Below are 27,260 nucleotides of genomic sequence, written 5' to 3' on the forward strand. Positions count from 1 at the left end.
TCCCATTGTAATTTCAGAGTTCTTCTTTTACCCCATTATTCATTACCAGTTAATTTCACTTCATGTTGTTAGAATAACTAATGAAATGATTTAAGAAGATACATTGAAGACTATATAGGCCATTCCTTGTAGCCATTTAGTGTATGTAATGTAATTACTACTCTGTAAGTCTTTTTTACTGATTACTTTTTCAGTTTTGTCTGCAGGAGTTGAGAAGACAGTTCCCTGGCAGTCACAGAGTCAAGAGACTAACTGGCATGAGATTTGAAGCCATGGAAAGGTAACTGAATCTTAAAAACAGTATGATCCCATTTTAAAATGGCAAACATGGGGTCTAGATATAGGTCCTCCTACCTCCATGACAACATTGTTAATTGTGCAAGATCTTTTGCTACTGAGCTTCAGAATAGTATCAGAGTTCTTTTCAGCATAAATCTTGCCAGTTACTCCCAATAAATAGGATTTGACACAGGAGTGCAATTCCTTTACCATCTCTGGCCTAGTGAAATGGGATTGTGTTTTGGAGTAAGGATTGGTTTTATATCCTGTTTCTAGGATTTATTCATTGTTTATCTGGCACATTATATAACTTATTAAAGCCTTTTAGCCTTATTCCTCTGCAAAATGAGAATACTACCAATTTATCAGGGTTGTTTTGGGCATTAGTAATGACATATGTGTAGTACCCTTTCAGGTATTCAAGGTATTGAAGTTATTTATTTTTTTAATGAGATGTAATTGACATTGTACTAGTTTCAGGTGTATGACATCATGATCTGATATTTGTGTATATTGTGAAATGATTACCACAGTAAGTTTAGTTAATATCCATCACCATACATTGTCATAATTTTTTTTCTTATGAGAACTTTTAAGATTTACTCTCTTAGCAACTTTCACTTACACAACACAGTATTTATTGTTAACTGTAGTGACTATGCTGTACATTATATTCCCAGGACTTATTTTATAACTGGAGAGTTGTACCTTTTGAGCACTGTTACCTATTTTGCCCACCCCTACTGCCCACCTCTGGCAGCCACTAATCTGTTCTCTGTGAGTTTGTGTTCTTTTTGATTCCACATGTAAGTGAAATCATGTAGTATTTGTCTTTCTCTGTTTGACTGTTACATTTAGCATATGCTCTCAAGGTCCATCCAAGTTGTCATAAATGAAAGAATTTCTTTCTCTTTTATGGCTGAATAATATTCCATTATGTCAGACTTCTTTATCCGCTCATCTGTCAGTGGGCATTTAGGTTGTTTCCATGTATTGGTTATTGCAAATAATGCTGCAGTGAACATGAGGTTGGAAATATCTGTTCAAGATAGTGATTTTGTTTCCTTTGGTTAAATACCCAGAAGTGGAATTGCTGGATCAAATGGTAGTTCTATTTTGAATTTTTTAAGGGACCTCCATACTATTTTTCATGGTGTCTATGCCAATTTACATTCCCATCAACAGTGGACAAGGGTTTCCTTTTCTCTGCATCTTTGCCAACACTTGTTATGTCTTGTCTTTTTGATAATAGCCATTCTAATATGTGTGAGGTAGTAGCTCATTGTGGTTTTGATTTTCATTTCCCTGTTGATTAGTGATGTTGAACACCTTTTCATGTACCTGTTTGCCATCTGTATGTCTGTCTTGGTTGTCTTTTCATTTTGTTGAATGTTTTCCTAGTTGTACAGAAGCTTTTGAGTTTAATGTAGTCCCACTTCTTTACTTTTGCTCTTGTTGGCTTTTGCTTTTGGTGTCAAATCTAAAAAATCATCACCGAGACTGACATTGGAGATCTTACTGCTTAGGTTTTCTTCTAGGAGTTTTACTATTTCAGGTCTTAATGTTGATGTCTTTAATCTATTTTGAGTTGATTTTTATGTGTGGTGTAAAGGTAGTGGTGCAGTTTTATTTTTTTGCATGTGGCTGTCCAGTTTTCCCAACACCATTTATTGAAGAAACTATCCTCCCATTGTGTATTTTTAGCTTCTGTTTTGTAAATCAGTTGGCCATGTATGTGTGGGTTTGTTTCTGGATTTCGTTGTTACATTAATTTATGTGTTATTTTAATTTATGTTGTTATGCCAATACCGTAATGTTTTGATTCCTATACCTTTGATATAGTTTGAAATCAGGAAGTATGATGTCTGCAGCTTTGTTCTTATTGCTCAGGATGGCTTTGGATATTCAGGGTCTTTTTGTGGTTCTGTGCAAATTTTGGGATTATTCTAGTTCTGTGGGAAATGCCATTGGAATTTTTTTTAATATTTTTTAAAAAATGTTTTATTTATTTATTCATGAGAGTCAGAGAGAGAGAGAGGCAGAGGCAGAGGGAGAAGCAGGCTCCCCGCCTAGCAGGGAGCCCGATGGGGGACTCGATCCCAGGACCCTGGGATCATGACCTGAGCTGAAGGCAGACGCTTAACCATCTGAGCCACCCAGGCGCCCCTGCCATTGGAATTTTGATAGAGATTACACAGAATCATTACATTACTTTAGGTAGTATGAAAATTTTACCAGTATTTTTCCAATCCATGAGCATGGATATCTTTTGATTTTCTGTTTCTTTCATCAGTGTTTTAATTTGGTGTTTTAGGTAAGACAGAGTTAACTTGTACGTCGGTTATAGTAGCTTTTAGTAAGCAGAATGTATTGATATAATTTTTCTAATCCCTTTATTCCTTAGCTTATGTGTTTGTGAATATATACAGTTTAATCTCATTGGATTGTCTCTGTAAACAAGTGAAGGGCATAGATAAAGAAAAATAAATAAAATAGTATTATTTTAGGTTAGCAGAAAGTAATTTTGAATCAAAGGACAGAAGGAAGCAATCTACAAAGGATTGTTCCTGAATCAGTGTTCTACTCTAATATCACTTTTTGTTTTATTTCAAATAGTATAAATTTCTAGAGCATTCTTAAAACGTGTAAATAGCCAAACACATCCCAGAGTCCAAGATGAATGATTTTTTTATTTTTCTGTTTTTTGTTTATTTAAATTCAATTAGCCAATATATAGTACATCTTTAGTTTTTGATGTAATGTTCAATGGTTCATTAGTTGCGTATAACACCCAGTGCTAAGATGAATGATTTTTAAAATTAATTTGTAAAGATTTGAGAGGTACTAGTTTCCAAAGCACACATTTTAATAGTTACTATCCCTCTACCCATCTTCTAACCAAACAAAAAAATTGATATGGTAACAATAATTTATTTTTAAGTCAAGTTTTCTAAGACACCTACTAAACTCTAATTCTTTAAGCCTTACTCTTTAATTAAAACTCATGTAATTGTTTTACTCAGTAAGGTTTTGCTGTTTTGTTTTTTTTTTTAAAGAGTGACTACTATGTGTCTTTGAATTAGAGTGATCTGTGGCATTTTTAAAAAAATATGTAGTTGCCTACTCCCCACTTCACTGAGATCACTTTGTTAGGGGTGTAATCCAGATCTTTCTTTTAAAAGAAGCCCTGCAGGAGAATAGACAAGTAGGTTTGAGAACATTGCTGACTAAAGGTAAATTCTTGTGGACCTTCAGTATATTAGGATTCTCTAAAGAAACAGAGCCAAGAAGATATTGCTGTACATATATAGGGGTGAGAGGAGGGAGGAAGGATGCATAGGGAGAGGGTGAGATTTATTATGAAGCAATTATGGAGGCTGAGCAGTCCTAGAATCTGCTGTCTGCAACTTGGAGACCCAGGAAAGTTGGTGATGTAGTTCAGTCTCAGTCCAAGTCCAAAGGCCTGAGCACCAGGGAGCCGATGGTGTAAATTCCAGACTGAGGGCAGGAGAAGCTGAGATGAGATGTCCCAGCTCAAGTAGTGAGGCAGTAAAAAGGGGTGAACACCTCTTTCCTCTGCAGTTGTTTTATTCAAGCTCTCAAGGGATTGAGTAATGTCCATCCACATTGGGGAAGACTATCTATTTTACTGAGCCCACAGATTCAAATGCTAATCTCACCTGGCAGTATCCTTTGACATACCCAGGAATATTTAATCTGGGCACCATATGGCCAGTCAAGTTGATATTCATCACACTCAGTTAGAAAAATTAACCATCATAGTTTTTACAGAACTTACTATTTTTTAATTATAGTAAAACTTAAATATATCTAAATATAAAACTAGGTATTAATATTTTATGTGTGTAGTTGTTTATTTTTTTTAAAGATTTTATTCATTTGAGAGAGAGAGAGAGCGCATAAGCTGGGGGGAGGGGCAGAGGGAGAAGGAGAAGCAAACTCTGCTGAGCAGGGAGTCTGACCTGACCCTGAGATCATGACCTGAGCCAAAGGCATATGCTTAACTGACTGAGCCACCCAGGTGCCACTATGTGTATAGTTTTTGTACAACTATAAAAACAATGTAGGTTTTCTAATAAAAAACCCAAAAAACTAGAAAACTACTAAAATTCAGGTTATTGTTATATTAATGAAATGAACAGTTTCCTCTTGTCTTCTGTTATTTCCAGTGTGTTTGTCAGAGGTTATGTAGTTGGAAAAAGATTCCCAGGGGATTCTCATGTACTCTGTCTTGTGAGAACCCTTGCTGTATAACATTTATTTTGTCCTTATTTATATACTTGTTTTGTTTTATTACTATTGAATGATTTTATTTTAGGTTTCCCCATTTAGTTGCAGGCTCTTTTGAGGCTAACATACTTCCTATATTACCATGTATTTGAGGTCCAAACTAATTTAATTTGAACTACTCAAGTCTGATTGACTTAGTGTGCAGTGATGCTATTTGGCCTTTGTATGGTATGAACACATTTACAAATTAAGTCTGCTTTTATTTTTCTCAGTTCTCTGCTACAGTTAAAATATTCTTACCTACTACCATGATCATAATCACAAAGAAGCATGGGCACTAAAATTGTGGGGCAGCATTTAGTTAAAAGATGTGTCATTGTAATGATACAGAATATTCATATATTGAATATCATTCAGAGAAAAATATAAAATTAAAAAATTCTCTTAGGAAACTTATGAATAGATCTCAAGGATATAGCTGTTGTTCCTAGTTTTAGAAACATTGCTGTGAAAGTTTTTAAACATTGTTCTTTGTTTTCTTTAAAGATCTGTACCTAGAAATGGAGAAATTGATTGGAGTAGAGTTGGGGTTATGAATACTGTTAGGAAGGAATTTCAGAATCAGTTATTCCCTTACACCCTAAACAAGATTCCCAAATATAAGAGTATATGATGTTCTTCATGTGATTTCTGATGTATCCTTCCCCTTGATTCCCTATCACATAATGTTTATTTTGGCTTGTTAGTCATATGCTGAAATATATGATTATTTTTTTCATTGATAAATTTGTTAACTATTTCCTTTATAAGATTGTAACCCAGGAGAGTGTATTGCAGGTGTATATTAAACAGGTGCTTAATGAATTGAACTGAACCAGCTCAACTAAGAAAAGCTATCATAAGTATTCATTAAAGAGGAGAATTAAATCACAGATCATTTCCTTATGAATTTGTTAATTAAAATTAAACTTGTTCTTATGCTTTATTGGCTGTATTTCTAGGTATACCTAGGACCACAAAGGTATCTCTTTGTGTTGCTAGTTTTTACCTTTGTATTTAGGCCAGATTTGATCAGTGCATTTTTTGTTCATCTCTTTTTTTGTTTTTCTTCACGAATCAGTATATTAAGTAAGTTTTTCTATAAATACTTTATACATGAATTTTTTTCTGTAAAAAATGATACTGTAGCAAATATCTGTTGTTACATGAAGATGAGAAGAGTCTTGGATTGCAATTTTAAATGCATTTAAAGTCCTGCCAGTTTAATCTTTTTCTGTATTTACTGTTTGTCACTAAAATTTAAAATAATGATTCTTGATGTTTTTTTCTTTTTATGTAGATATGATGATGCTATACAACTATATGATAGAATTTTACAAGAAGATCCAACTAACACTGTAAGTTAGCTGAATTGCCCTGAAGATTGTCTAAATTTTGTTTTAAAAGATGAAATTAATTCAGTTTTTGAAATAATGGAAAAATACATATGAAACCAGGTTTTATCCTTTTAAATACCTTATGTTGGGCCACATTTTTAAAAGAGACTTAAAACTCTTCAGTGAAATTTGACTCATAGGATATCTTATTAGAAACTAGTGGAAATTTAGAAAGGAAGAATTTTATGTGTTTGCAAAAAAGCCCAGCAGAGCTCAGTGGATTTGTAGTATTTTGAAGTTTATGATAAAATAACTTGTTTGGGTAGTTATATTTTAGTTGTCTCAGTGAAAAATGAAAGAAGTCATAGTAATTGGTATATGGAATTAATAAAGGTGTTTTGATTTGGTTTTGCTTTTTTCTGCCTTATACTTGAATAGGAATGCATATAGGTATATATAATATACATGTATACGTATGTTCATATATGTATATATGTATAAAGAAGAAATATATATATTGTGTTTCCCATAAGATTACATCTTTACTTTATCCTGTTTTGAACAGATATATCAATATATTGGGCAGATTATTTGTTCCAAATATAGTTATGTGGTATTTTTGTTTTAAAAATGCCCTGAAGATGGGTGCCTGGGTGGCTCAGTTGGTTAAGCGACTGCCTTCGGCTCACGTCATGATCCCAGAGTCCTGGGATCGAGTCCCATATCGGACTCCCATCTCAGCAGAGAGCCTGCTTCTCCCTCTGACCCTCTCCCCTCTCACGCTGTTTTTCTCTCTCTCTCAAATAAATAAATAAATAAAATCTTTTAAAAAAAATTAAAAAAAAAAATACCCCGAAGATTTTTTTTAATTTTGAGAACATTTTAGTTTACTATTTTTGCATAATGGCTTTCCTCAGACTTACCTTCTACTCAATGAAAAGTTAGATTTTAGATAACATATCAGGCATTTTAATTTTTTTTTATTATGTCCATGTGCACATGCCTGCGAAAAGAAAATCATATTTTTAAAAAATTTTGAACAAAAACCAGTTTGGGTTTTTTTGTCCTTTTATAGAAGGAGGTATTGTTATATTAACACATGTATTTGTGTTATGAAATACATGAAAGTTTTCTCTTATTTGGCAAGTGTTTCATTAAAAATACACATTTTTAAAAAGCTACTTAATGTATAATTATGGATTATAAGATGCAAATATACTTGATAATTGAACTTTAGTTACTTTACTCAATTTAAGTAAATTATTTATGCTATATTGGGCAATTATTTAATATTGAAGTGTGCAATATTCAGTTAGCATTTATCACAGGCATTCATTGGTCATAAATCCCTGATCTCTGCTTGTCCCTTCTGATACTCTGTGATAATACTTATATCTGTTGCTTAAATGGTAGTCTTTTTTCAGCTTTATTGAAATATAATTGACAAGTAACGTTATGTAAGTTATACAGTGTGGTTATATATATATATATATATATATATATATATATATATATATATATATATAGTGAAATGGTTTAGATTTTTGCTTTTAATATTCCATCCCAGGGAAATTTTCTCTGGAAACTTCCTAGGTCTTTTTTTTGTGGGGGGAAGGTAGAGGTAGATAGTTGAATAGCAAGTATTTATTATTTTGTGAGTCTTCTCAGCATATACAAAGTTCAAGGAAAAGTTTTGACAGAGCTGCAAACCTATGCGTTATAAAAAAACAAAATCAAAACAAAAAATCAAAAATAGAGCTTCTGTTAGTTTATCTACATATTTCCAATAAAAGAGTTAAAATTGGAAAGTTCTGAATAATTTTTTTAATCTTAACTAGCCTAATCACTTGCCACCTGTTTCAATAAAATGGCACCATTTTTCTTTTCCTGAAGCTTTTCTCATGTACTTATTTCAGTTATAAGACTTCACTACAATTTCAAGGGTATTCATTTTTCAGGTATCCAAATATTGAAAATGTGAAATCAAGTTTCTGAAAAAAGTTTGTTTCATGTTTTTTTTTTTTAATACTAGGTTAAAAGTCAATAGCTTTTGATTTATTTTCTTGGAATTAGGAGTCAAACATTTTACTTCTGTGTTAGTTTAAGTTGGAGATATTTTTAATAAGTTATTTCACTTTTTCAGGCTCTAAGATAATATGTAATTATTTCTCTGTGTTTGTAGTACTTTTCATATTCTATGGCTCTAAGATTGACTAAAAGAAAAACCCGAATGGTTTCATTCATAGACCATGTAAGAGGTGGTAGTAACTAAGTCCCTTAGTTGCTAGGTAAACATTTTAAAACAAGGTGACTAAATTCAGCTTTGCTAAATGTATTATTCTTTCATTAAATATTGTCTTTATCTAATGTCCCCTTAGTCCCTTCTGTCCTTGTGTAAATGTTTATTGAGTGTCTGTCATGAGCCACCAGAATGTTGGTGTTACTAAGAATAAAGACAGTTTCTGTCGGTGTATCCATAGAAAGCACTGTGGTAGACTTTGAGGGAGATAACAAAACCATATAAGACCTAGAGCTCATTAAGTCTAGTAGGGGAAGAATTCACTTACATTAAACAGTTAAGTGGCAGTGTAGAAGACATCACAGTTTCTTTTTTCAAAGCAACTGTAAAGTATTACTTCAAAGGTGGGAAAGTCTAGTTGCACCCTCATCAAGCTTTTACACTGTAGTTCTTCTTTGCATTGTATAAAAGTGATCATATGACTCTATTATTGGTCTTGTGCCTCTATGTTTCTAGATGTCCAGTATAAAAATGAGGTTGTTCATTCAGGTTTTAAGGAGCTCTGCTTCCCTCTCCTATGCATTCATTAATCTTTCAAAAAAACATTTGTTGCGTGCTTACAGTGTGCTGGGAATAGAAGAACAAATTAGACTCCCATTTGACTTTGTACTTAGGGTTGCAGAATGGTGTAGTGAGCAGATTATGGACTTTGAAAATAGCTGTTAAATTTTTAGTCACTTTTCGTGTGATTTTTGAGCCTTGTGGGCCTTGAAGGATGAGTGTGGTTGAAATGAAGCAAAGATGATGGACCGGGGAATGTCCTCATATCTCATGAATGAAACCTTGGCACTATTTAAGTACAAAGTCTACCTAGGGAAGAAAGAATAAAGTGATTAGAAAGGAAGTTTTCAAATTTTCTTCAGGGAGGATGCCGAAATGGACTTTTCCCCCCATCTCTTTTTAAAAGGTTGTGAAATATTTTTTTGAAAATGTAATACATACCCATGTTAAAAATTACAAACAATACAAAAGAATATATGGTGAAAAATAAGTCTTTCTTCTCACCCCTGATCTCACATCCTCCTTCACTTAGGCAAACATTATTAACAATTTCTTATGTGTTCTTCTAGAGATTTTTCCCTTGTGCACACACAAATATGCACTTGTGTATCAGTGTATCCCTTTTGACAGAGAGTTGTTGGAAATGCAAATGGTGGCATATTCTACCTTGCAGTCATTGTAAAGATCATGCTGTATGTCAGCACATCCTTACATCATTCTCTGAAAAGCTGCGTAGCATTGTGTTGCATGATGTATGAAAAACAGTTTCTTGAAAAACAGTTTCTTGAAGTAAGTCCCCCTTGATAAACCCTTAGGTTGATTTTGATATCTTCCTCCCAGGTACAGTGTTGCAGTGAATGTAATTTGTACGATGGATTCCTCCTCTGGAATCTAAGTCTGGAGATTCATGCATTTTAAATTTTGATAGATGTTACCAAATTTCCTTCCACAAAGGCTTTTTAGCCATCCATATTCATTTCTGTGGAATGAGAGTGCTTCTTCTCCTGTATCCTCCCACATCGTATACTATCAGCTTTTTTGTTTTTAACCTTTGCCAGTCTAATTGGTAAAAAACATTATCTTGTTATAATTTGCATTATGAGTGACGTTGAATATCTTTTAATATGCTTAAAAAGCCATTTGTATTTCTCTTCTGAACTGCCTCCTTCAATAGGTTTTTCAAATGAAATTTTATTTCTGTTCTTGAAGAAATGGCATGGTTCTGGTGCTCTACATAGTTAACCTCTCCATTCTTCCCTACTCATTGACCTCTGAGAAAAATTGGGGTTCTGAGGAACAATATTTTATACCTCTGAATTGGTTCATTGTACAAAGTGACTGGAGGTGCAACAAGATGGTGTATATTTGTGAATAATCTGGTATGTGACACTTCAGAATTTAATTTTTATTCTTAGAAAATGGACAATGAATGGGGTGCCTGGGTGGCTCAGTTGGTTGGGCATCTGACTCTTAATTTTGGCTCAGGTCATGATCTGTGGGTTGTGAGGTCGAGCCCCGTGTCAGGCGCTGAGCATGGAGCCTGCTTAAGATTCTCTCTCTGCCCCACCCCCCTTTCTCACACACTCGCTTGCTCTCTAAAAAGAAAAAAAGAAAATGGACAATAAAGTCAAATTTTGATTAGGGAAATACCACCAGATATTTTTAGAAAGAACTTTGTTAATAATATGGGAGATAGTTTGAAGGAGGTGCAGAGATGAAATAATTTGTAATTTGGAGGCTGTTCTATCCTAAGCCAGAGACTATGGGGGTCTAAACCTAGGACAAGTGGAATTGGAAGGGATAGGGAATGGATGAAAGAATATTTTGCTGTGAAAGTACACAAACAATTAAAATTACTTAGCCGTGAATGGTTTTTAGAAGGGTATCTCTCAAATGTGAAAGTTTTAGTCATTAACCTGTGAAAGTCAAATATTGGATTAGGTTCACTTATGTTGCCTAAGCACCAGTCAGGTTTTTGTTTGCTTGCTTTTAAAATAAAAGTAGGCTTTTCTTCCTTTGAAAGCTCCTTGAGGGGAAAAAATTATGTCCATTGCATGAACTAATGCCTAGCATATGGTAGGCCTTCAGTGAACACTTGTTGAATGAATACTTTTCAGAAGGAAGTATGTTAATTATTGTCTTTTTAGTTGAATTTCGTATTTCAGAACGATCAGATTTTACCTTGAATTGTGAACTGCCTATTGTGATTTATCAAATATTTGAAGTTTTGTTTTAGAATTAGATGTAATTGCCTCTGTGCCAAAGGTGAAGATACTTTTAGAATGTCACATTTCCCACGGTCATGGGCATAAGCCCTGGAAGAACCCAGAACACTGCTTTCCTTCTGTTGGCCAATGGTCTGTTTCTTTCTGGGTCCCAGAATCTGCAGTAGGGAGAGATGTAGATTGTATTTTGCTGGTAGACCTTAATCCTTTAATCCTTTCCTAAGTAGTATCCCTCCCCCCCACCCCCCGTAGCTTATTTTTTAAGATATGACAAGAGTTTCAGGAAGAATTGCTGGCTAGCCCCCTTGTACATGTTATAGAAGGCATGTAGCAAGTTTGATGAAGATTTGTTCGTGGTCATTAATATTTTATATTTTATAATAGGAATTCTAACTCTGTTATTAAAATCACTTATAAAATGTAGAACAGTTTTCATTTTTAAGACTTAAACTGACATTTGCAAAGATTGATCCAAATGAGACATTTAGAAAAATTCGGAACATTGACATATTTTACAGGAAAAAAAAACTATAAGAAAGAAATAAATGGAAATTGATAAATATTCAAGACTCTACTTAACATTTAGTCCAATTAATACTATTTTAAAACTGTTTTGACATATAACTGATGTAGAATAGACTGCATATATTTAAGTAGGGTGTGCAATTTGGTAAGTTTTAATGTTTGTATACACCTGTGAAGCCATCACCACAGTCAAGATAGTGAACAAAACTATCATCCTCAAAAGTTCTCTTTGTTCTTTTCCATCTTTATATTCCCAAAATATGTTCTTGAGCTTTCTTGTGGGATATAATTAAGTTACTTGAAAACAATTTGATCCTTTTGGGTCCCTGTTAGAGAGGTCCAGAAAGTGCTTATAGGGCTAGCTAGTTATTCCCCATTACATCCTTCTGGGTATTCTAGCCAGTGCCACAGGAATCATGGCATTTTCCAGTCTGGCTGGTAGGAAGAGGCACTATTCCCAGCCCTATGTGAGCTCCAGACACTTCCCCCTAAACCTTTCTGGTGGTTCTTTCCTTGGCTTTGGGTAGTTTTTTCACACTCATGCACTGATCAGTACAAGGCTGAGTACTCGAGGGAAGCCCTTGAGATTCAAGGGGAATCTAGAGTTTTTATTCTGTATTCTTTCTTCTCCAGTGCTATGTCTACAAACTCTAGCCTTTAATCTTCCTGAGCTCTCTGCTCCTTCTCAATTCATGAGTCCACCGAACTCAACCTGATTTTCTCTTCTTGCACAGGACCCCTGAAACTCTCTCAAAGCAGTGAGCCAGGGCAATAAAAATAGGGCTCACCTCATTTGTTTCCAGCCTCTCAGGGATCACTGTTTTTTGTTGCCTGTTGTCCTGTGCCTTAAAAATTATTTTGCGTATTTAATCTAGTTCTTTGGTTGGTTCAGGCAAGAGGGTAAATCTAATCCCATCTTGGCCAGAAATGAAATCCCTCCTTAATGCTTATTTAAAATTATCATGATAAATAAAAATTGGTTCTTATGTCAGCATGTGGTAGTATTTTTGCCTTTGGTTAGAAAGTGGTAAGTGCCAATAGTTGGGGTTTGTTTCTTGTCTTTTTTATTTTAAAATGTGGACTCTGTTCTACCATATTGTCTATAGAAGAAGTAGTATTATGATAAATGAAAGGAATAGAGTTAAATGTTTCAAATGATGTTAGATTGGTGAAATTAGATATGATATATCCAAAATAAATTAGTTTCTTAATTACATTTTAATTTATCCATCACATACTTTCAGAAGAACTTGGGAGAAGACTTTCATTTGAAATCTAATATTCTTTGTAAAGTCTTTAGGATTGAGTTACTTTTAGAGCTTTTCTTTTACTTTCTTTCTGAATTCTTGAGGCTTTTTAAATGGTACATTTATTATGGCACTTTCATTGTTGTACATAGTGAAATTATTCCAAAAATATTTGAGTACCTACCATTTAGCAGGCATTGTGTTAGGCCTTTGGCATGAACTGAATAATCAGGGATAATACAGTTTTTAACACATTACATTTTTTATTACCAAAATGTTATCATTGTTATTATAAATATCACTCATGGTCTTATTTATTGGGAGTCTCTTGATTCTCTCTGATTTTTTGACTCTCACTTTTTCAGAGCAAAACCCCCACCTTTTTCACCCATGACAGGGGGTAGCTTCATTTGTCAAAGAGGCTCCATTCATTTTACTTTCCTTGTCTACATCTTGTGGAGTATGTATTATATAAAACAGTAACAATCATGTTCATAATTAATAAACTTAACTTAGCTATAGCTTTTGTTTGTTTTATTGCTTAGCTATCTGCATTGAGTTAAACAGAGATGGAAGAGATACAAATTTAATAATTTACATAGTACTCTCCAGTCCCTGTTAACTCCAGCCTCAAACGGGTAATATTGATTACACACACTGTTGCTGTCTTCTTTACTTTTGTTCTGTGTTCCTCCATCTATGCCCTGTCCTTCAAACACTTCCCTCTTTTGCTTTTTTAATGTATCTTTGCTCTTTCTATTTCAGTACAGGTATCACATCTGGGGCCCTCTTTGCTTCTGGCCCTTACACCTCCTCCATTCTGCCGCAGCCTGCGTTAGGCTCTCCTCCATGTTGCATGACACCCTAGATATCTCTATCATTCTCTTTTTATTTGCTGTGTCTTTCTCATGAGCTTCTCATGAGATAATGAGGAATTATCTGTTCTTTTTCTATCCTCATATTTTTCATTGTTTTGCACAGTACCTGTCAAAGAGTAGATGTTCAGTACATATTTGATGAATGCATAAATCAATGACATTGTTATTTATATTCATTTTAAAAACTTTAAAATGCAAGTTTAGATGTTTTGTCTATTTATAAAATATTTTTTTCTGGTCCTGTGTTACTCTTGAAAGACTTACAGGTAGTTATTTCTCTTAAAACTGTGGAAAAAAGTTATCAGGAGCTATATTTTATAATTCATGTGGCCATGGTCAGATTTTTTTTTTTTTTCCTAATCTCCACTATCCCTCTATCTCTTAACATACAAATCTTATGAATGAGACAGAGTAAAGGACTTTAGGCTGGGTAAAGATTAGGATTCCCTGCTGGCTTGTAATTATCAGAATCTGGATGGTTATTTATTTGAATGAAATGATGCATACATTGTGTACATCAAAAGTAAAGCATATGTGATTGTTAGAGGAATGTTTGAATTCCCCAGTGGGATGTCATGGGGTATGTTTATAAACTCCCACTAAGCAGTAGTTCTACAATGGAATTTCACTGGCATTGAGATAATAATTTGCACAGTCAAATTACCTTCTTTACAAAAACCCAGGGAATCATGAGGGCCTAATCCTTTATTAATGTCAACCCATAGGCTGCAAGAAAGCGTAAGATTGCCATTCGAAAAGCCCAGGGGAAAAATGTGGAGGCCATTCGGGAACTGAATGAGTATCTGGAACAGTGAGTGTCTTACAAGAGGATTGTGTTTTGTTATTCTGATAAATCTTTTTTAATTAAAATGGAATTTGCATTTGATTTTCCTTTTTGCCTCCATGCTGTTCATTTACAGAATATCTACACACCTTTTTCCCCTCTTTTCCTCTCACCAGATTTGTTGGGGACCAAGAAGCTTGGCATGAACTTGCAGAACTTTATATCAATGAACATGAGTAAGTTGTAAATTTTATTAGGAGTGCAGTTTTTATCACTATTATATAGGTTCAGAAGACTTGGTTTCTGAAAGTTCAGTGAGAGGATATGAATCATGTCATTTTAAATGAACAAAATAAATAAATGAGAAATCATCAGTTTGTTGTCTGGGTATAATATGTGAGTTGCTTTAATTAGGTTATTTGTGTTTTGCTAAATTATTTTTGTTTGAGAGACAAGTTTTTTTTTTTTTTTCAAATACAGATGGATTCCTTGGAATTAGAAAGGTCTGCATTTGCTGAGCTAAGGCTATTTTTAGTGATTCAAAATTGTGAATTTTTAGAGTCTAAATTGTTCTAATATACAAAGAGTATTATACTCCCTGCTGTTTAAAAATTCTGTCAATTGTATGCATTTATTAGCCTTCGTATTAAGAGAATCAACTCTTCCAAAGTAGAAGCATTCTGTTGCCTGGGTAAAAGACCAAGAATAATCAAGAATGTTGAATGCTGTAGGAACTTGCTTATTGGATATTTAATGTTTTTGTTGGCTTTTTAATTGATGCAGTGACAGGAGGAAATCCCAGTGTGAGAGGATTAGCCTCGTCTTAGTGCAAGTTTTCTAATATTGCAGCGTTAATGCTAAACTCCCATCTACAGGCAGGATTTTTTTTTTTCCCCTTAGTTCTTCTAAATCTGAGGTATATCACATTGTTTCATTTCTTCTTTCTGAGGGAATAGAATCAGATTCTCATGCGCATATTCTTACTGTGTATGAATAGTTAACCTCATTCCATACTACAAATAGCTGACACAGGAAATAAGATAGAATGAAGACACTATGTCTTAGCTTTGCCCAGGGCTATATGTGTAATGTGAAATGGAGAATTAAGGTAGTTATCTGCATATTTCTAGTAAAACTAGAAGCTAAAATAAAAGTAATAGCTGTGATTTAATGAATGTGTACTGTATTCTGGGAACCATTCTTCAGTTCTCTTCTGTGCTCTGGCTGTCAGAATCTTTTTTTTTTTTTTTCCATTAGGAAATTATTTCCTGAATCATGGTCATAAAGATGTATATATGCTTATATGATCACATATGTAAACGTACTCAGTATTCTCTCATGTATGTGAGAGTGGTAGGGCATTTGGCTTAAATGGTAATGTTTCCAGTTTTCATAGCTTTTTTTCAAAACTTATTTTTATTTTTATTCTGGTGTAGTTAACATACAGTGTTATATTAGTTCAGGTATTCCATTTTTACAGCTTTAAAGTCAACATTTGTAAAGTATATAGTATATAATTTAACATGAAACTGAGTTTTTGGAGTGCAGTAAAACAATTAACATTAGTTTTATTTTGTCCCTAAAACAGATGACAGTTATTTTAAATGGTTTTGTGCCTTTTGAAGATGGTGTGATTAAAAGCTTTAAAAAACATTTCAGATTAATCAAAGAATTTTTTTAATTAAAGAAATACCTAATGAAGAAAATTTGGAAAACACAATAAAGAGTAAAGACCAAATTGAGTGTAGTTGCATCATCTTATCTACAATTTATATTTTTTTCTTCAGTACCTCTTGAAATAGAAACCTGAGATAGAATTATCTTTTATAGCTTATGCTTTTCACTTAGTTATGTTTTGATAGACATTCCTTATCACAATAAATATTTCACAGTGTGATTTTAATCGCTTTTATTATTCCATCTTATTAATGTACTCTAGTGTTCTTAATCAGTTCCCTAGGGGAATAGAAATCTTGTTTTTTATTTCTTTTCTTTTTTTTCATTTTTACTATAATTCTGTATTAATTATTTTGTTTCCTTGAACTAAATTCTTAGAAGTAGAATTACTTGATTATATGATATGCACATTTTTAGTGGTTTTGATAAATCATTTCTAGTTCTTCACTGGAAAGGTAACATCAGTTTACTCTTACATCAGCAATTATTAACATCCCCTTAACACTGGGTGCTATCATTCTTTTTAGTCTGTAAATTTTGATAGGTGAAAATTGGTTACAACTTTTAAAAAATTTTAATAGCTCTTTATATAAATGATATGAACCTTTGTCTTGTCAAATATATCCTTGTTATATGTCTTTTTAATATTGATTTTTTAACTTATAGAAATGTCATATTTTTATATAGTCAGATATATCAGTTTTTATTGCTTTATGTCCTCTAAGAACTGCATAAATATATCACCTCTGTTTTCTTTCTTCTTTCTCAGTTTTATTTTTTGCATGTGTTTCTAATAGTTTTATATTTAGTTCTAAAATAGGCCATGCTTTATTTTTAACCTATAATTAAATTTATTATTATTATTTGCTTCACCTTGTAATGGCCACATTTAGTTTTGCTTTGAGTTTCTAAAGAGTTCACTGAGATAGAGTTGAATGTATACTTAAGAGAAATGAACGGAAAAATCCCAAGAAATCAAGAAATAAAAAGACAAAAAAGCACCTGAAAAGTAATTTCCTTTAAGGGGAAATGATAATTGTGTTCAGCCTCTTCTTTTACCTTGTATCACAAAACTTTTTTTGGTCTTGAAGCTAGTTATTTACAAAATGACCTCCCATTTATTTTTTCTAATTGAACGCAGAGGGAATATTCAGGTTTAGGGTGAGTGGAAATAAATATCTCCAGATTTTTTGAAACTATATGAAAATAAGAATCTGTTCATTTAATTCATTTAACCTATTTGCGCAAGTCATTGTAGTAGGTAAGGTTTTTTCATTTTGCTGTTTGTTTTTGGTAAAGAGGTAAGTTAACTGTGGGATGTCAGTTTTGTGGGCATAGTGGCAAAATGCAGCGATTTAGGAGTTATGAGATATATTTATCATTTTGGCATTCTCTTTGCATAGGAATAAGTAGGAATAAGCTCTTTTAAATATAATAGGTCACAGGCAGCATTGCTACTATAGATCTAGAATTTTTACTTCAAATAAATTTCCAAAGTAGAATGTTCATGTAAGTCTATTCATTGTTGTTACAGGGATTAAAGAGGATATAGAATTCTGCCATGTGCTTTTTTTAAAATATCTTTAAGTTTCTTTTATTTAAATTTGCTTCTGATTTATAAATTCTAGTTTCTATTTAGTGATTGCAGTGATATATATCACACTACTTGACCATATTGAGACATTTTACTTGTTCTAAATATAAAAAATTAGTTAAGATGTGTACATTAGTACTACCAATATTATAAACAAAAATATGTATTTTGAACAAAGACACACTTTTTTTATTTGATTTGTAGTTAAAACTAGATGTTGTATCAGCAAAGAGCAATTAATAATATAAATTAATTATGATTGTGACTGTGGTTCCTTTTTGTAGGTCCAGCCTTACTATAAAATTCTATAACAAATGGAATTATCAAAATCCTATAAGGAAAAATCATAATGTTGATAAAACAATGTAGGGATAGATATGTAACCTATACAGATGCTTTTGTGAGGAACAGAACTTTGAAACTTTATTTAGTTATTGACTCTAACATACTAATACTAGTAGTTATTTTACATAGATTCAAGTAATCTTAATTCTCTAATCATTGAGGCATTGTATGTAATGAATTAACTTTTTTATGCATTTGAAATGGAATTAGCTATGTATCATTTTTGGGACAATTGAGAAAATGGTCACTCAAGTCACTTTCCATATGGTTTAAATACTCTTGAGTGAACCTCTGTTGAGAAAACTGTATTGGACCATCTTCTCCTTTTAGCTCTAAGTTTGATTCTTTATCCACAAAATTAGTTTGCTTTTATACTTTGTAAAATTGGAAGCAAGGGATCCTCTTCTGTATGTGATACTGAATAATTTCTAAGAAAAATATCTTGGCATTCATTTTTCAGCAGAAACTCATACCTGCCTATTTTATCTTTATTTTGTATAAAAACCAGAGTCACAGTTGTGCTCAACCCATTTAAATCTGTAAGAACATTTATTCTTAGCATTGATATGAATTTTGGCATCACCTCAGTAAAAGGAACATATTTAGAAGGAACTGTCTTTTTGATAAAGTTGAGTGTTTAAGGTAGAGACCACTTTCTTCTTCTATAGAATGATAAATATATATCAGATAAGTAGTTATAATACTTTTGTTCTAGACATCTATTCAGTCATTTGTTCAGGCATTTATTATATACCTATCACATGTCAGGAACCAGTGCGAGGTTTTGGGTATAAAAATGAAAAAGGCTATATAACTGATCCTTGATAACAGTATATATATATATATATATATATATATATATATATATATATATATATATATACACACACACACACATCTAAAATGCTATGATTTTTGGTAATCTATAGGGTGTTTTTGGTTTCTCAGGCCCTTTGGGTTTGACTGTTGTACCCATTTTTATGTTACCATTGACCTCTTCATCACTCCTATCATTACCACGATTTTTCACTGTGTGGAGTACATAGAGGCAGTATGCATAGTGGTTAAGAGTAGGCTGTCTGGAGTGGCACAGCTTAGGTTTCAGTTTGCATCTTGTGCCTTTTCAACTATAAAATGGTGATAATTTCCTGCTTCCCAGGGTTTTGGTAGGATTAAATGAATTAATATATATAACACACCCAGAGAAGTGCATGATACATAATGAGCACTAATAATACAAGTTAGCTGTTATTAGTACACATTATGTGAAACTGCAGCATGTATATTTTGAAAAGTAAGTATATCAGACTTAGTGTAAAGACAGGTAGCTTTGTATGTTGGTGACAAATGCCAAAAATAACTGTAGGTAGCCTTTTTGTGTTGGGTACTGTTGTCAGCTTTTACTGGAAATAAATTTTACAGCACCTTTGTTCTTTAGGATTTCCTATAAATAGTGGCGATATTTGCATTGCTTTAAACTTATAAAATACATTGAGAGGAATTACAGTCATGTGGTGTAAAACCATTTTTCCAGAGCCCTTTGTAGCAGTCCTCTCCTCAGGTTTTTAGCAAGATGTTTGTTTCTTTACCACATGATGAAATAGTAGTAGAGTGCATATCAAAACCACTAACTTGATCTATTTTTCATATGTTTAAAAATTTATAACTTCATTAGAATTTCATAGGCAAACAAGTAATGAAAAGTCTTTATAATAGAATATGTTGGTAAATAGGTGTCAATAAAGGATTTTTGTAAATAGATAGTATTTAATAAAATGTTTATTTCCTCTTTACCCTTTAGCTATTTGAATATTTTATTCAGTGGTCAATGGACTTGAAATTATTTTATATGTAACCTGATCCAAGGTTGTGAAGTCTGTGTTGTGAATAATGTTTGGATGTCATAATAGTGACCCAGTTTTAAGAATGTAGTATCTACTGATTGTTCATAGGCTGCCTCAGAATTTAAGCCTTTGTTATTTGTATTTAAGAATTCAGCATAGCAAGTATATTATTACTGAAGCTTTTAAATTTGGGGAATAAAATGTCTAACATCACTAAAATTGTTTTAAAATTATTTTCCAGCATTGCTTTAAATTATTTTTAATTATTTTTATTTTAGCTAAGATGGCATATGTGACTTTTAAAATTGATTTCTCCTCTTCATATTTTTCAGCTATGCTAAAGCAGCCTTTTGTTTAGAGGAGCTAATGATGACTAATCCACACAACCACTTATACTGTCAGCAGTATGCTGAAGTAAGTGCTTTCAAAAACAACAGTTGTATATGATTTTATTTTTGTTGGTGTTAGGTATTATTTTGGAACTAAGAATATGTCCTTAATGTGAGGCACATATATAAATATTTAAGACATCTGATGAAACATGACTGTAGGTGTAAAAGCTTTACATTTTTAATATTATAATGGGAATATGGCTTTAAAAATAAAAGCGCTTACTTAAAACAGTGAAATTCTTTGTATTTTTTATTGTATATTTTCTTTCCTAATTATGAATTAATGATGCCACAGTTGTCACCATTTATTGGCTTCTGAGGCATTTACAATGATTTTGATTTTTAAACCCATATTCTAGGAAATTCATATTAAGATCAATATTTTTGGAAGTAGGAAGTATTTATCTTACTATTAAGAATAATAATACAATTGAATGCTATAAGGTTAGAAGCATTTCATTAATAATGAATGTCAAGGTGACTAGAAAAGGGCGACTCAGTATGTAAGTATAGATTTAGAATGCTACTAATAGAAAATATAAAGTTGTGAGGCATTAGCAAGGCAGCTAAAAAAGAAATTATATTGGCTTTTTTATTGACAACATTTTGTTTTAAAAAATACTCTGTGATCTTAATGTTCATAGAATAGGTTTTTCAGGGAGGTTATGCTTTAAAATTTAGCTTTAACAACTTTAAGATGAATTCTTTTAACATCTTGCATTTGTTTACAGAATATCTGTTTCAATTACTATTGCCTATGGTATGATGAAACATGCTATATTTCAAAGTAGTAAAATAAACAGGTTTCAGCACTCTGCAATTTTTAACAGGTTAAATATACCCAGGGTGGACTTGAAAACCTCGAACTTTCAAGAAAGTATTTTGCTCAGGCACTGAAACTGAACAACAGAAATATGAGAGCTTTGTTTGGGCTTTACATGGTGAGTAGAGGTGCATGTTTAATGTTATTTTATGAAGTCTGTCGTTTAAAGTCCATTAACTATCCCATCCGGTCACTTCCCCTTGTTTGTATTTTGTTGATAAGTATATTTTTTTCCTTTCGTTAAATATGAGCAGTAGGTTGTAAGGCAATTTTATTTTTAAATGTTAATACATCCTAACTATTTGATGTTTTATTATAAAATATCTTCTATTGTATCAGAATTTAAATCTGTCTTTTTATTAAATAGGAACAGATACAAAACCATAATTTGTATCTTAATTGTTTTGATATTCTTGGGTTTATGCCCAACATTATTTTGTATTTCTTACCTTAAGTTATAATTGTATGACATAGTTTTAAACTATGCAATAAAAGACATTAGCAAAAAAAATCTCTACTATCAAATTAAAATTTTTTTATGGTACAAAAAAGAGCTTGGAAGTTGTGGGAAGCATGTAATTAAATATTTCTATGGTTTATGTATGCCAAATGACGAGCTTAGAAAAGTCAATTAACAAGAGCTATGGGATATAGAGGAAGAATTTGCTGAGCTTTAAAATATACATAAAATAAGCCCCTCCCTACAACCAGAAAACCTCTTTTTAATAGGCCAGTTCTTTGAAATTTTAATTTATCCTGGTCTTTTCAAGGACTTTTGGATGAATGTCTTGTCGGGGCTCAGTGAAAAAGAATCGATTGCAGAAATAGAGGCAGGAAGAAATATAAATGAAATAATTTTTAGGAAAGGAATGGCAAAATATGATTAGAAAATAGTTCAAAGGAATTTCAAGAAATTTTTCCTGGATCTACCAGTGCCAATTGTAGTAGGTTAGAGGTACAGTATAGTAGCGGTGTTGTCTCTTTTTACCAAATAAATGAAAAATTAATTTAAAAAATGTATTACAGTAGATTATTAATGATAGTTTATACATAACACTTTATGTGCTAGGCATTGTTTTAAGCTCTTTTTTAATTTTAAATCATTAAATCCTCATATCAACTATTTGAGAAGATACTGTTATTACTACCATTTCATAGAAAGTGAACCTAAGACACAGAGAGGTCTAGTTAATTTGTTGAAAGATGATCACAGACTTACTAAGTGATTGAGCTGGGATATCAGCTCCGTGAGTTGATTCCAGAGTCATTTTCTTAATCACTGCATTTGCTAAAATTCATATGAAAGAGGTGACATTAAAGACATACAGGTGTAAAAATAAGATTTTGGCCAATAAATTCCTAAATTCCTCACTGACAGAGGAGGAGAGAGTGGGAAAGAGCCTGTCACACAGGCTAGGTATAAAAGAAAGGCTTAATTTTTTTTTTTTAATCACATGGATGAATCCTCTTAAGAATAAGATATATTTAAACATAAGATAAAAGATCTTCCTCTTCCCAGAAATACAGTATATGCTTAAAAATTAGTATTTAATTTTGGTTGTTTACAGATTCTTTCATGGATTCTAGATTAACAATCCCTTGTTTAAGTACATTTTTTAAAAGGAGAGGATGGATTGATCAAATTGCAGTCATTCTAACTGGTACTGTGCAACATAGTTTGGAAACTCTTGGTAAAGTGAAAAGAGGACTAGATTGGAAATGAGGATCTCTTTCTATTTTTAAGGCTTTCAGTAACTTGCTTTGGTCAAGTCACATCACTCCTTTTGGACTTAAATTTTTTTTTATCCATTAATGTAGGAAATCGGACTAAATTATTTTTGATATTCCTTCTTACATCAATATTCAATAATTCTATAATTCTGACATAGGAAAGCTGAAGTAATATAGTAATAAAGAACTAGAAATAGTAATTTAATAACAATAATAATGACCTTCAATATTCTACAGTATTTAAATGATATTCTGCAGTATTTAGGTATTTAATTTTACCATTAAGAGTTGTGGTAGATAACTAATAAAATAAATTTAGCTATTTAAGATGCTCTTTCTCTTTTTGTCACTTTATTCTATATTTTAAACTATATTTTCATTTTTAAACACTAATTTCATTCCACTTTATTTTTGAAATTGTTTTGGTACTCTTTGTTATCCCATTGCAAATATGACCCTTACATTTTTTTTATTATTATTATCTTGGCTAGAAAAAAGGAATTTTATTTTTGATGTTTCTTTTTTGTTTTTAGTCGGCAAGTCATATTGCTTCTAATCCAAAAGCAAGTGCAAAAACAAAAAAGGACAACATGAAATATGCTAGTTGGGCAGCTAGTCAAATAAACAGAGCTTATCAGGTCAGTATTGATAATTTTATATTATCGTATAGGTCAGTTAATATATTTCTTAAACTACAAAGCCAAATGTCTATCATTGGACTTTTATGTCTTTTGGTCTTAATCAAATGTGTTTTAATTGTGTAGAATTAACTTGTAGGATCACTTATTTTTTTTCTTTTTTCAAAAGAAGTTCATTACCCTGTTATGATCCTGTAAGTAGCCTTATTATCTGGAAATTTCAGTAGTCAGCATTTGGCAAATAAAAAGTAATTCTAAAAATCCAGAAAAGGTAAATAAATTGTGCAGTGTATTTCAGAAGCAGATTGGGTGTGTAACATATTATTAATTAGAGTATCTCAGGTAATTAAAAGGGAGGAAGAAAAGCCTAAATGTAAACTACCCAGACTATATAAAAAAGTTTTTGTACTCTGCTTACATGTCAGATCTTAGCTGAAACTTCTTCACGCATTTCTTTTCTTCGTTTTCTGAAGCTTGTCCGTAGGAGATTCTCCAGGAAGAGCTCATGGCAAAATAAAATCTTCTTACATCTTGCACATTTATAAACTTATTTCTCTGTAGTCTTTATATTTGAGGGATAGTTTGGCTTTTAATATAACCTTTGGCTTATATTTACTTAAGTATTTTAAACATATTGTTCCATTGTGTTTTAGGATAAAATATTGCTGTTAAGTCTTATTCCATCCTGATCTTCTTTGCCTAAGTGACTTAGACTTTTTGTCCGGATGTCCAAAGGAATTTTTTTCTTTATCATTAAAATCCAGTAGTTTTACTACAGTACGTTTTGTTGATTGTTATTGGGTCAGTTTTCCCAAATGCACAATAGACCCACTTAATATGTAAATTTAATCTTCTTTTAATCTGAGAAGAGTTGCTTTGTGTTAAATATTTTTTCTGTTTGATAGCCCAAGATTTTTTTTCAGGTCTCTAATTATAAGTTTATTAGATTTCTTTTCTCACCTCTTTCCTCTGTCATTCATTTTCTTTCAAATCTTTTTCTGTTATTTTCTGTATTAATTTTTTTATGGAGTTAATCATATTCTCTTTTTGTTTTTGCTGTTCTCCTTGTTTAAATCGGATAGTTTTTATTAGGAGAGGGTTTCTGTGGAGTGAGGGTATCAGAGATAGGATAACTTACCCAACTTGTCTTTTTATGGCTTCCTTTTTGTTATAGAGAATTTAAATATGACCTTTCTGTATACACAGTCTTTCTCAGAACTAGTCTGGTTCAGAAAGATTTTCTGTCTTCAGCCTTCTGTTCTACTCTTAGAGCTCTATAGATCTTGAATTTTGAGGTGTTGCTTTCAGCTTGAAATGTTGCATTTTGTTCTTTTATTTTATTCTGGGATTTGCTGCCTGTGGACATCACTACCTTCCTCTCATCCACTCCTTTCCCTTATCTGAACCATCTCTCCCTTTTACCCCTAGTGTTTCTGCCCTGTTTTGGTTTCAATTGGGGGTGATTATCCTTCAGTGTGAGGTTTTTTTTCCTCCTGGAAGAGAGTGTTTGCTGGACATTTTAGAGATTTTGAGGTTGTAGACTGTTAGACTTGTTTAACGTCACATTTGATTTGGAGCTTTTGAGACTGTCCTGGTTTTGCAGGCCATTTGCAGATTCATCAATTCACACTGTTTTCATTTCTGTGGCTTGTAGATTAGTAGGTTGTCCATCCTACCGTACATACTCCTATCATACAGCCAGTGATCTTTTGGAGGTCCTGCCACTGTTGGTGATAAAAACCACATTACAGGGTTTTGGAGGATTACCTGTAATGTAGTTTTTTTGAAGATGTTCTCTTTGGGCTTGTTTTCTGTTATTTTGTTTTTCGTGCTTTTTCTTTGTTTTTGTACTCCTGGTTGGAGAAGGTTGGGGAGATTAAAAAAATTCAGTGCCCCCACGATCATATTATTTAAAGTCGCTTTAGTGTATTTTTATTATGTATAATAGAGGATATTACTTCTGTTGGCATATTGTAAGTCAGAATATTTATAAATATCAGCTAGGCTGTGCTTCTTCAAATGCGGTTAGTTTGAGATAGCACAGATTATAATAGGGTTCCACACATAGTAGGTCTAGAGTGTATGTATGTGTGTGTGTAATTTGAAGATAAGACTTTGATAATATAAAACTAATGTAATGGTTTGTAGACTACATCCTTGTTTTTAAGGTATTTTTGAGAAACAACTAGCTGCTCAGAGAGTGCTTTTTTTGACATAGCATGAGTATATTTTTAAAATCAGTTTTTATTACAACATACATAGAAAAAAGAACCCAAGTCATAAATGTACATTTCAATTAATTATACAAGGTAAATGTATCCAAGTCAAGAAATAGAAACATTATAGCACCCCAGAGCCCTCATAGTACATCCTCTTAATTCTACTCCTGTTAACCTCAGGAGTGTTGATTAATAATCCCATAGTCTTTACTTGTTTTTGAACTTTATGGTATCATAGTATGCATTCATTTTTGTCTAGCCTATTTCACTGTTATGTTTATGACATTTATCCCTCTTCATGTCTGTAGTTCATTCATTTTCATTGTACTGTAGTCTATTGTATGAACATACTACAATTTATCTAGTCAGTTGTTGATAGGCTTTTGGGTTATTTCCTGTTTGGGGCTATTTTGAATAATACTACACTGAATATTGCTGTAGTCTTTTGGTATACATGTACTTCTGATGGGTGTATACCTTTGAGTGGAAATAATGGGTTGTAATTTGTTTTCCACAACAGTTGTTTATAGTCTCACCAGCCATGTTTGGTAGTCCTCATAGTTCTACATCTTTATCAATACTTGGTCCTGTCAGTTTTTATAATTATAGCCATTCTGGTTTATGTATAGTGGTATCTCATCGTTTCACTTTGCATCTCCCTGATGACCAGTGAGATTGGACACTTTTTTGTATGTTTATTGGCTATTTGGATGTCTCTTTCATGAAGTCTATATTTTTAATTGGTTTATGACTTTTTATTTTGTTTTTTAGTTTTCTCTGATTATGAGCTTTTTGTTATATGTGCAGCAAATTTCTTCACTTTCCTACTTGCAGTCTCTCTCAAATGATTTTGATGAATAAAAGTTCTGAAGTGAAATATGTTCATTTATATTCTCCAATGGTTTGTGCTTTTTGTGTTGCTTAAGAAATCAGTTGCTACTCATAGTCATACAGATAATTTTGTGTGTCTTTAGAGGTTTTTTTCCTTCTACCTTTTGTATTTAGATCCACAGTCCATTTGGAATTGATTTCTATGTATGATGTGAAATAAAGGTCAGTTTTCCCCCAAGTAGCTATCTAGAGAGTTTCTGTCTATCTCTGTATTCTATCATGAGTCCCATTCCTGGAAGCTAGTATCACCATGTAGGAGTTAAGAGAAGAACACAAATGCTGGATCCATATTGTCTACAAAGTTTGGCTCTGACATTTATTATTTATGCGATTTTGGATAAGTTATATACCATTTCTGGGCCTAGCCTTTCATCTGCAAGATGGACACAATAGAAATTTTCTGAGGATTAAAGGAGTTAATATGTGATTTTCACTAAATCACAGTAATATTTGTTACATTGTTTTTACTAATCACATGCTCCAAGTTTACTTTATGATGCCTTCTTTGTTCATTGCAACTATAACCACCACCACAAAAATAGTTATAAGAGCATATATTTATAGAAAATTTCTTATGAGGTAGGTACTTTTCCTGTTTTACAAATGAAGAACTTAAAGCATGGAAAGATTAAATAACTTTCCCAAGGTGCCATAGCTGGTTAATGACAGCTGTTTTTAAACCTAGGGAGTCTGACTCCAGAGTTGATGCTCTGAAAGCCACAATATACTGCCTGTAAAAAG

The 27,260-nt window shown here is 32.4% G+C and overlaps 1 protein-coding gene across 2 annotated transcripts in view; it reads left to right on the top strand.

Moving 5' to 3' along the window:
- The window catches only part of EMC2 (ER membrane protein complex subunit 2), a 46,059-nt gene that overhangs the window by 9,590 nt on the left and 9,209 nt on the right, over positions 1-27,260 (top strand). For both annotated transcript variants that reach the window (XM_027575630.2, XM_027575639.2), the window contains exons 4-10: positions 195-280; positions 5,870-5,927; positions 14,307-14,392; positions 14,542-14,601; positions 20,158-20,239; positions 21,048-21,158; positions 23,305-23,409. In XM_027575630.2, the coding sequence (XP_027431431.1) occupies positions 195-280; positions 5,870-5,927; positions 14,307-14,392; positions 14,542-14,601; positions 20,158-20,239; positions 21,048-21,158; positions 23,305-23,409 (588 nt within the window). The remainder of the gene's footprint in view (positions 1-194; positions 281-5,869; positions 5,928-14,306; positions 14,393-14,541; positions 14,602-20,157; positions 20,240-21,047; positions 21,159-23,304; positions 23,410-27,260) is intronic.

This window comes from Zalophus californianus, chromosome 4 (assembly GCF_009762305.2).
Source record: "Zalophus californianus isolate mZalCal1 chromosome 4, mZalCal1.pri.v2, whole genome shotgun sequence".
NCBI classification, from domain to species: domain Eukaryota; kingdom Metazoa; phylum Chordata; class Mammalia; order Carnivora; family Otariidae; genus Zalophus; species Zalophus californianus.